At 39.2% G+C, this 11,206-nt stretch overlaps 1 protein-coding gene across 5 annotated transcripts in view; it reads left to right on the top strand.

The window, feature by feature from the left end:
• Positions 1 to 3,142: 3,142 nt before the first annotated feature.
• Positions 3,143 to 11,206, top strand: part of LOC106972287 (cell surface glycoprotein CD200 receptor 1-like) — a 148,218-nt gene continuing 140,154 nt past the window's right edge. For 2 of the 5 annotated variants that reach the window (XR_008297659.1, XM_053220855.1), the window contains exon 1: positions 3,356 to 3,727. Coding sequence is in view for 4 of the 5 variants with exons in the window: in XM_053220855.1 (XP_053076830.1) it covers positions 3,661 to 3,727 (67 nt within the window). In the remaining variant the exon portion in view is untranslated. Of the gene's footprint in view, positions 3,728 to 11,206 lie in introns of all 5 variants that reach the window. The other 3 variants (XM_053220856.1, XM_053220858.1, XM_053220857.1) reach the window with 3 other exon arrangements.

Here is an 11,206-nt window from a genome sequence, read left to right as displayed (position 1 = left end):
TGACTGACTAATATTCTATTATATATATGGACACTTGGGCTGCTTCCACATGTTGGCTATCGTAAATAATGCTGCAGTACACATAGGGGTGCATATATCCCTTTAAATTAGTGGGTTTTATTATTTTGGGAGTAAATATTTATTATTTATTATTTTGGGGGTAAATACCCAGTAGTGCAATTACTGGATCATAGGGTAGTTCCATTTTTAACTTTTTGAGGAACCTCCGTACTGTTTTCCACAGTGGCTGCACCAGCTGGCATTCCCACCAACAGTGCATGGAGTTCCCATTTCTTCACATTTTCTCTAACACTTTTGTTTATTGTGTTGTTGATTTTAGCCTTTCTGACAGTTGTGAGGTGCTATTTCATTGTAGTTTTTTTTTTTTTTGTAGTTTTGACTTGCATTTCCCTGATGATGTTGAACATTTTTTCATGTGTCTGTTGGCCATGTGTATGTCTTCTTTTGAGAAACATCTGTTCATGTCTTCTGCCTATTTTTAAATTGGTTTATTTGGGTTTTTTTGGCATTGAGTTCTATAAGTTCTTTATATATTTTGTATACTAACCCTTTCTTGCTTATGTCATTTGTAAATATCCTCTCCCATTCAGTAGGTTGCCTTTTAGTTTTGTTGATTGTTTCTTTTAAAAAATTTTTTTAAACGTTTATTTATTTTTGAGAAACAAAGAGACAGTGTGAGTGGGGAAGGGCAGAGAGAGAGAGGGAGACACAGATTCCAAAGCAGGCTCCAGGCTCTGAGCTGTCAGCACAGGGCCCAATGCGGGGCTCAAACCCACAAACTATGAAATGACCTGAGCTGAAGTTGGAAGCTCAACTGACTGAGCCACCCAGGTGTGCCCCAACTTTGTTGATTGTTTCTTTAGCTGTGCTTTTTGTTTTGATGTAGTTCTCATGTGCACTGATTCTTTTTTTTTTTTAATTTTTTTTACATTCATTTATAAACAGAGTGAGACAAAGCATGAGCGGAAGAGGAGCAGAGAGAGAAGGAGATACAGAATCTGAAGCAGGCTCCATGCAAGCAGTCAGCACAGAGCCTGATGTGGGGCTCGAACCCACAAACTGTGAGATCATGACCTGAGCCAAAGTTGGATGCTCAACCGACTGAGCCACCCAGGTGCCCCCATGTGCACCGATTCTTAGATGGCAGTATTGAAGAGGCATTAGAAGGCTGAGGGGGTAAAAGGTTTGGGTTTCTGGTTTGAGCAACACCTTTCTCTTGATTCTGTCTTGCTCTTCTGCCCTGCTTTTGTGTTCCTGTGCCAAGGGGCACAGCTAAGGAGAATCTGGGGACTTGAGATTTTTTTTTCAAAGAGGTGCATTTACTAGACAAGCACATATTTCTCTTATTATACTGATTTTCATGGCATATCTTTGGTGGATGATTATGCTAGCAATCTCTTGGTCCCTTCATTGTTTTTCCAAGCACTTGCTCTCATTGAGAGGTAAGGGTGAGAGTTGGCAGGTTAGGGAGTGGGGTTTGGGGTGAAGGAGGTAAAGGAATGGGGAAGAAATTCTCATCTTCCCTATCTGCTTTGAGAATTCTGTTTTTTGACACTATTCTCTTGACTCTTAAACTGCTAATTTATAGATGTGGTCTGACTGAGATGAGAATGTGAGACTTGTCTATGAAAGTTGTTGCCCTGGAAGTGAAACCAAAGGAGTTGAGTGGAGGGAACACAGGGCTAAGCCAACATGAAACTCGAGTTTTACTCCTCACTATGTCACCGGGTCACTTCGAGATCTTAGGCAGGCCAGTTAGCCTTTCTGTGCTTTAGTTTGGACTGTTGGCATTGAATTGGCATTAAAATATATGATCATCACACTTTTTTGATGATATGAGAAAATGCGCATGTGAACGTAATATTAAGTGGAAAGAATAGGTTACAGAATTGAGTAAGAAACTTGCCTAGTATCATTGGACTAGTAATTGCCCAGCAGAGGTTCAGCCCTAGATCTGTTATCAAAACCCATGATCTTAACCTCTGAACCTGAGCCACTATGTGGTAGAAACCAGAATGCTTTATTTTAAATGACATTTCATCACTGATTTTCCAACACCTGGTGAAATATTAGACAGCAGGGAAGTTGTTTTTGCTATAGTCCACCATTGTTAGACAGCACATATGTTCAAATACTCCATGCCCTCAGTGCCTGATTTCACTGTCTCAGTCACATTGGTTCACGGGAAGGAAAGGTTGAGAAAGGGAAGGGAAAGGGAAGTGTGTGTGTGTGTGTATATATATATATATATATATATATATATATATACACTTTAATGTTTGGCAAGAGGGAATATGAAACTGCTAACCTAAAAGAAAAAAGTGCATGTTGTTTAATCTTTTTCCTGTTTGCAACATTTTCTTCCCCTTCCTGGGGAATTTTGCCTTGGGGTAGAAAATTCTTAGCATGTAGAGGATTTCTTTCCTCCCAAACATAATCTAAATGAATATGAACTGACCACATTAAAGCAGGTTTTTTTTGATAAGTCTGAATTCCAGATATGTGATAGCTAACAGTGGGTGTTTATTTGTAATTTGGTTCAAATGATCAGTCTGGCTCTTCAAAGGTGAAAGTAAATGGGAGTAAGTACACAATTGTGAGTGGCAGAGTAATGGCCCCCCCAAGGTGTCCATGTCCTAAACTCTGAAACTTGTAAATAGGTAAGCTTACAGGGGACAAGGGACTTTGCAGAAGTGATTAAGTTGAGGATTTTGAGATGGGGAGATTATCCTGGATTATCTGGGTAGTCAGTCCAATGTACTCACAAGGGTCTTTATAAGAAGGAGACAGGAGGGTTACCAACCGAGGAGATGTGACAAGGGAACAGAGGTGGGGATGATGTAACCACAAGCCAAGGAATGTTGGTGACCCCTGGAAGTGGGAAAAGGCAATGAACTGGTTCTCTCCATGTGTCCAGAAAGAACAGAGCCCTGCTGACACCTTACTTTTAGCCCCATAAAATCCATTTTGGACTTCTGACCTTTGCAACTGTATGATAAATTCATGTTGTCTTAAGCCACCAGGTTTGTGGGAATTAGTTACAGTACCCGTAGGAAACTAAGACAATTCCGATTCTTCTAGAGTTGTTGACATTATAGACAGTGATTTCACCCAAGAATATTCAAGGGAGGGTGCTTTATTCCAAACTTTATTACTGAGGCCGTACCCCTCTTCATTTGGAGAAAGTTACTGTGACTAGGAAATTTAAAGGGATGGGTCAGAACAGATAAATAATCCTGTGTTGCTTTGCAATCCAGGCTTAGACAAATCTGTTTATCTTGGGCGCATGCAGTGCCTTACTGTAAAGTTGATCTGTGTAGAGCAGAAGTAAGAGAGGGACCAATGAGCTGACAGAGTCAATCAATCTGCTTCCTCCGTCTCTGCTTCAGCGCTTCATACAGGAAATCTATTGCTGTGTCAAGTTCCAGAGAAGAGTTTCTTTCATTCCAAGTTGCCAACCAGCCTCAGACACAGAGTTGAAGCAAGAGGCCAGAAGAAAAGGAGTGTCCTGCTGCAGATGGGCTAAGACGATCCAGCACAGAGCAGCTGACCAGAGAGAGCCTCGCCATGTCTGCAGTTCCTCTTATACCTGTGTGGAGGCAAAGTACCAAGTAAAGGGCAGAAAGCAACACATCAGAAATGCCCTGCACTTTGGGGACTTTTGGCCTATGGCTTCTACTGATTTTGACTGTCTCCTTAGTGGCTGGTAAGTCTGAATTCTGTTTGAAGAGCGACAGGAGAACGACTGGTGAGAAACCTGGCTCAGCTTTTGCTGAGTTTTCTTTGCCTTTCTTGTGGAGCAATGCAAGATACTGCAATGACAAGAGATGGGAGAGGGTGTTACTTTTGGATTTATTTCACTCTGTTGTCCTTACTTTGCTCTTTGTCTTACTTATTTTACTTCGTATCCTATTGCCTTTTAAGTATCTCTATAATTTGCCTCACTGTCCACTTCCTTATTTCCCCATGCTCCCTCCCCCCCTTTTCTGAACGAGGGAGAATAGATGAAATGTATTCTAGTAGCAACCCAGGTCATCTAGGTTCTTTTGACCCTCTTCTCTCTCTCTCTCTCTCTCTCAAAAACAAAAAAAGTGAATAATAATCCCACCCCCACTTGGGTCAATGTTGTTAACAGTATAAATTAGGAAAGTTTATTGCTTTTGGTAACCGTCTATGGCCAGGTGCCTTTTAAAAATATAACACAGTTTAGTGGTGCATCTGGGATGGGTGTCTGTATTTATCTTTAAGATGTGTAGGCTGTAAAAGACACTTTCTGGATGAAAGGACACACTCTTCAACATCTAGGTTCCTGTAGGAGTTTGTAAAACACTTGGGGGCAATTGTGGGGGTGTCCGGGTTTCATTACAAAGGTTGGTAGGAGTTGATGTGGGAGGGAGTTTTCAGGTTTCACTTTTAGTAAATGGGAGCAGCTGCAAGGGAGCAGTGTAGTTGGCTTTAAATTTTATAATTTTATAATCGAAAAAAGAAAAGACTGAAGTATTGCCTACGTTCCAGCAAAAGAAAAAAAGTCTGTTTTCCACATGATAACTTAGTGACGAACACAAGAAAAATAACCATATAGTATTCCTGTACTTTTCTACATTTGATCTTAGCTAAAAGGCCGAGAAGCGATTATTCCTCTACTTTTCTAGGCAACATTTTCACATATTTTTGTCCTTTGATCTGTAAAGCAAACCAGTGAAGTAGGCATGGAAGACACTTTTCCATTTCATAAAGGTGAATTGATTTATCCAACACTATTAGTTTGTGGCAGAGTCACACCCGGTCAGGTCTGGAAGCATCGCTAGACATTTGAAGAAGCATTATGCTTTTCACTAAAAAGTACCACTATTTATAACACCACTGAAAACAGTTATGCCTTGACTTAGTTATAAGCTTAATAGACTACTCACTTAAATTTTTTTTTTCAACGTTTATTTATTTTTGCGACAGAGAGAAACAGAGCATGAACGGGGGAGGGGCAGAGAGAGAGGGAGACACAGAATCGGAAACAGGCTCCAGGCTCTGAGCCATCAGCCCAGAGCCTGACGCGGGGCTCAAACTCCCGGACCGCGAGATCGCGACCTGGCTGAAGTCGGACACTTAACCGACTGCGCCACCCAGGCACCCCTAGACTACTCACTTAAAAACACATCTGGTGTTCTAAATCTTTCACTAGTTGAGATCTAATAGTAGAAAGCTCTTAGGGAAACCATGCAGGACCCAACTTGGCAAGGAAGGCAGCTAGGCAAGGAGCTATTTATCACTCATGTCAAATTGCGTTATGGCTCTTGGGTAAAAGAAAAAAAAAAAACAGGATGAAAACGTAATTGATCATTTTGAATTCTAATGGTTTAAAGGTGTGAACTTTAAAACTATTTCCGAATACAACTAGAAGATTTACTGCATAAATCAAATCTCTGAAAGCTGTGCTCGTATAATTATAAAGTTATCCAAATATTTGGAATCAAGATACCAAAGACCAAATTATATTAGATGCAGAAATGTGCATGATAAATTCACCGTGAAATAATTTAGTATAATGAGAAGCAAACTACTCGGCGCATGACTTTATGTCTTTATTACTAATACTGTATTGTTATTAATACTGCTGAACGGTATTTTGGCAAACATAACTCACTTTATTGTGCAAGATAAATTCACAAAGGTGCGTAAGAGCAGACTCAATGTAAAACATGGCATTTAAAAAATCTATTTATTTTTCTGTTGACTTATTTGTTTATAAATTCAAGCAACGTGGTTGTTGGTAGACAAAGTTTATTAAGAAAGCTCCTGAGGGCAGGGAACGAATACAATCTAAATCATCCACTGTACAGCAAGGCTTTCCAACTGGTCTTCTGGTCTTCTTCCCTCATCTGTATTCTACATTTTTTTCTTGCTTTAAAATTATATTTTGCTATTCTAATCAATGTGATTCTACCTTTTATAAGTCACTGTTATTAAGGAGGTGGTTACTAAAAAGGACTCCCTCTCCACCTTTTTCTCTTCGTTGGGCTAATTTTGATCATTTATCATTATCCTCCACGAGGGGGCAGGCAGTAACAAGAAAAGGAAATAAAAATCAAAACAGGGCTGTTGGTAGATTCGATGGCTTGCAGATGAAAGAAAAAAAGATTAAAAGTAATTGCAAAAAAAGAAGGGGTTTGTCTTCATAAATTTCAGTCCTCTATTCCTTTTCTATCTTGTGATAGTTGTGAATTTACATAATGTTTTCCCCTAACCCTCCATGCTTAATTAAAAAAGTAATAAAAAGTCTTTATTAAGAACACTGAATTATTTATGGAGGGTGTGTGTGCGAGCGTGTGAAGAGTGCCTAAAAGTTATTCGCAATATAAACTAGGGAGATGAAGCTGAGATGAAATAATTGGAGAACATTTTAAATCCGTCAGTCTTGAAATTAACTATGAATCTAGTAAAAACCCAAAGATGGGAGAAATTACAGTAGGTTGGAGATGTTAAAGTTTTAATGGAGGAAATGGGTCTTGAATGATAGGCTTGGATAGTTGGGGGAAGGCAGATATACACACTGGGAGGAAGAGATGTGCGGCATGAACAAAGGCAAGGTGCTTCAGGGACAGAAAGAACTCTACCTTGATGGAACAGAGATTGTGTGCTACATGATAGTGGGAAATAAGACTGAATTCCAGGGGTACTTGATAGCTCGGCAGAGGAACTTGGATACTGTGCAGTAAGCATTGAGGACCATCTGTTGTTTTGTGAAGCAGGCTCCAGGCTCTAAGCTGTCAGCACAGAGCTCGACGCAGGGTTCGAACTCACAAACCCTGAGATCATGACCTCAGCCGAAGTCAGAAGCTTAAATGACTGAGCCATCAGGCGCCCCAGATATATTATATTATTAAATGCTCTTTGCTTCCAAATTTGATTAATGAATTGAATATTTTGATGCTTTTCATTTTCTCAATAAGATCTCAATCTCCTTTCCCCAAATTTCTAAATTCTTACATATCTCTCTGCGTTGGGTTTAAAGGTTCATCATAAGGTATAATTTTATCCACCAGCTATGTCATATTTAAGAAATTGCTTACTCTCTTTAGACAATAATTTCCTCATTTGTGAAATGAAGGAGATGTATGACAGCTTTTGAGAAGTGTTTTTAGACGGGAAGGACTTTAGAAACCTTCAAATTAAATTCTTACATTTTATACAGGGGCAAATCAAGTCCAGCATCGGTCAAGGAATTATTAAAGATATCACCCAACTTTTCTGTAAAAGAACTATGCTTGAAACTCATCTGTAGTACCAAAAATATAGGGTAAAAGAGATGTGGCAAGTGTGTGGGGGAAAATCTATGATTTTTAGATGTGATGCACTTGAAATGACAGGAGGCATTTGCGTGGGGGAGAGATAGCATCTGAAGGGTTGAGATTCTTGTTCAGGAAAAATAAGTCAAGGCTAAAATGTGGGTCAGTTATTCTGTCAGTTAATAAGTAAGGGTGTGTCTGACATGTGTCAGACACTGTGCTTAATGCTGGGGATACCTGAACAAGATAGAAAATCATGCTCTCACAAAGCTTAGAGTCTCTTAGGAAATGTAGGCATGAAATAAATCAGTGCCCAAGATTAAATAATGCATAGGTGCATAAGAAGAAAGAGAAGGTGGAATTGGTAAATCTAGTCTGGTCTGTGAGGGGCAGGGAGGACTTCCCTTTGGAAGGTGATGTGTAAGATGAAGATGAGCAGAAAAGAGCTAGGCGGGAAGAGTTGAGGGATGAACATTCTAGGCAAGTCAAATAGCTTGTAGGAAGGGCAGAGGGAGCTGAACTATGACTGCAGAGCTAAAACAAGGAGAAGTCAACTGTCTAGAGGCCTAGTTGGGGCTCTGGGGATGATAAGAAAAGGTGCAGAGAGAAAGATGGGCTGATGAGACTTCGGGCAATGCCCGCATTAACGTAGCTAAAGAGAAAGACAGGCTTGCAGAGAAGACAGAGAGGGAGACGCAGACAGGCAAAACACAGGAGTAGTGGTACAGGCTAAGAAGAGGGTTTTACAAGGAAAGGAAAGTGGTTAATAGCATCAAAATCTTCCAAATAACCCAGGAGCATGAGCACTGAAGAAAGGCCACAAGTCTGACTGTAAGGTAGCTGGTGACCTTCAAAATTGTGTTCTGAATAGAAAGGTGTAGGAACCACAAGGTTGCTGGTATTGAGGAGAGAGTGGGTGTGGAGGAAATTGAGCCTGTGGTCACAGACCACTCAATTCTAGACACTTGGCAGTAACAAAAGGAGAAAGGATCATAGCTAGAAGGAGAAAGCAGCATCATTTTTTTTTCTTTCAATCAACATGGGGGAAACCTGTGTGTGTTCAAAGGGTATCATTTGAGAATATTCAGTGATTCAGTAAAGGCACTTCTCCAAACTGGGTGTGTGCACATGTGAGCTGTTAGTTGTTTAATGATTTATTTTCTTTTTCCTTGCCATTTTGTTAGTTTGCCCTGAAATACTACCCTTTCCCAAAGGTTTAACTATTGTATGAGAATATCTGGCTATAGAATCCATTTTATGGTATTGATAATTTTTTGGAAAAAATGCCCAGGTCAACATAATGAAACCTAGTGACTTTTCTTCTCCAAAAAAATCACTCAATCTATCATTCATTGGCTCCCTCCTAGATGTTCCCCAAGGATTATCCTGAACCAGTACATAAACTGGTTGACAGAATCACCTGTATAGCCTAAATTATTAAAGATGCTGTGATGCCATCTCAGACCTACTTAACTGGAATTATTAGGGTACAGAGTCTGAGATCTTGGCTTTCACAAATCTTTGCAAGTAGTTCTGCAGGGAGCCTGGATTTAAACACTGTCTTAGGTAATTTTCACCCAAACTCTTCCCGTTGTCTCTCATATTCAGCAGATGGCTGCTCACTTCTGACTTACCTATCATCCAATGTGGACTTCTTTAACTTCCCCAAATGATGACCCTTCTGAGAGTGGAGACCTTACCCTTTGCATTGCCAGAGCTCTGCACGGCTACCTGACGCTAAGTAGTTATTCTCCGAAAACGTTTGTCAACATGAGCTTCCTCAAAATGTCTCTCGTGTCTGTAACTTCTTTTGCCCTTTCTGCTTCTGTCTTAGAGACTAAGTGTCAGTCTTTTCAAAAGCACTGCCCCCCACCCCCCGACCCCTCTTTGGCCTCATGTCCTGCCGGTACTTCTAGCATCCTGCTTTATTGTCTGCCTTGTAAGTTCTAGCTCTCCCTCTTTCTATCTTCAAGTATGCTATGCTCTTCTCTATCAGATAGCTTCTTGGTTCTCAGTTCCAAATATCATCCCGCGCTCTCTCTCAGGTTTGACACGAAAAGAGAAAGCCACTTGTCATTCTCCCATACTTCCAAGGCTGAAATTCTTGAAAGAATAAGTCTACCTTTGTTGAGAGTTTCTTTTGCTTGGCTCCTTTCAATCTTGCGTTCATCCCTCTGTACTAACACTACTCTCTTACAGCTCCTAAAGGTCTCTGACCACCTTCTTGTTAGAAAATCACACTCCTAGTCCTTACTTTAAGATGTTTCCTGAATGATTTGATTTTGATGATTCCTTTCTTGAAATCTCCTCCCTGGTGTAAGGCATTGCATTTCTTTTCTCTTCATTGTTTTTGCTACCTTTGCTTCCTCCAACAGCTTCCTCATTATGAATGTTTCCCACTCTGACTTAGGCCTCTTCTCTAATTTCCACCTCAGAGACTGCAATTTGGCAGCCCATGGGCGAGACCTGGCTTGCAGGCACGTTCAGTTGGTTCATGTAACATTTTAAAAAATCTGAATTAGTTGCCAATACTTTAAAATTGGGAGATTTTACCCAACACCCCTGACCTAGTGTCTAGGGTTGTTGTGAGGATTAAGTTAAATTTTGTATATAAAGCACTTAAACCTGGGTCTGAATTTTACATTCAATAGATGGTATCTTAATTATAATTTTGCAGTTTTCAAGTATCTTTCATAGATACTATTTTTGAAACTTATTTAATCAGGCCTTACAGATCAACAACTTTCTTGTTGTTTTCAGGGTTTTTTTTTGGAATTAAGAACTATGCTGGAATTAATATCCTAGTAAATATATCTCTGTATATCAATATGCACGGATATTCACTATCCACTCAGCACATTGTCCCTTGTGATCACTAATACACATTTGTACATCTGCCCTGGGTCAGGGACCAAATCTGTTTCTATTAACTGGTTTAAGGCTATGTGATGGTAACTGCTGGAAAAAAATTACCCCAACAATATGCGATTTATTAGCATGGTGTCCTAACCCACTGATACAGGCTTTGTGATGATATCATTGTGGAAACTAGGGTCAAATTTATTATTTACCACAGTTCTTTTTTCTTTCTAAATTTTATTTATCCATTGAATTCATTATTGAATTCTTATGTTTTAGAGCTTGTTACTTAAATTTTTCTCACTCTTCCTTTTTGTAAACCATCTGGGTGTTGTATTTCTCTCTCTCAATTGTATCTGAACAGCATAATTATAGTTACCAGCTAAGCCAATTTTCAACATATGACTTAACTTTATCTTTTATTGTCCTGTTCATATCTTTTGCCCATTTTTCATTTGGGATGTCCATCTCTTTTTTTATTGGTTTATGTGTTTTCTGTATATTTTTTTGAGGATATTAGCCTTTTTTAACATCAATGTTCACAATATTCCATAGGTGTTCGTTAATGTTAGCTTACACATTATTTTTCTTTTTTGCCATATAGAAGTTTTAAATTATTTCTATAGTCATCTTTCTCAATATTTTCTTTTATAGTTTCTATTTTGTACCAGGGTTAAAAAAGGTTTCTTTACTTACAGCGACAACTGTCCCAGTCTGCCTGGAACTTTCCTGGTTTTAGCACTGAATGTCCTTTGTCCCAGGAAACCCCTCATTCCCTGGCAAACTGAGATGTTACTCACTCCATGTCCCATTTAAGATAAAAAAAAATATATTATCTGTGTTTTCTTCTAGTCTGTCTATCTATCTATCTATCTATCTATCTATCTATCTATGTATCTATCTTCTATCTATTATCTATTATTTAAATCTTTGGTTCATTGTATTTATATTTGTGTAAGAAGTGAGATAGGAATCTGGTTTTTTTCTAAATGAAAAGCTAGTTTTCCTAATACCATTTATCAATGATATAAATAATTATCCTT

The sequence above is a fragment of the Acinonyx jubatus genome, chromosome C2, assembly GCF_027475565.1.
Source record: "Acinonyx jubatus isolate Ajub_Pintada_27869175 chromosome C2, VMU_Ajub_asm_v1.0, whole genome shotgun sequence".
NCBI lineage: Eukaryota > Metazoa > Chordata > Mammalia > Carnivora > Felidae > Acinonyx > Acinonyx jubatus.
Note: the sequence above shows the minus strand (reverse complement) of the source record. Positions and strands in the feature narration are given on the sequence as shown.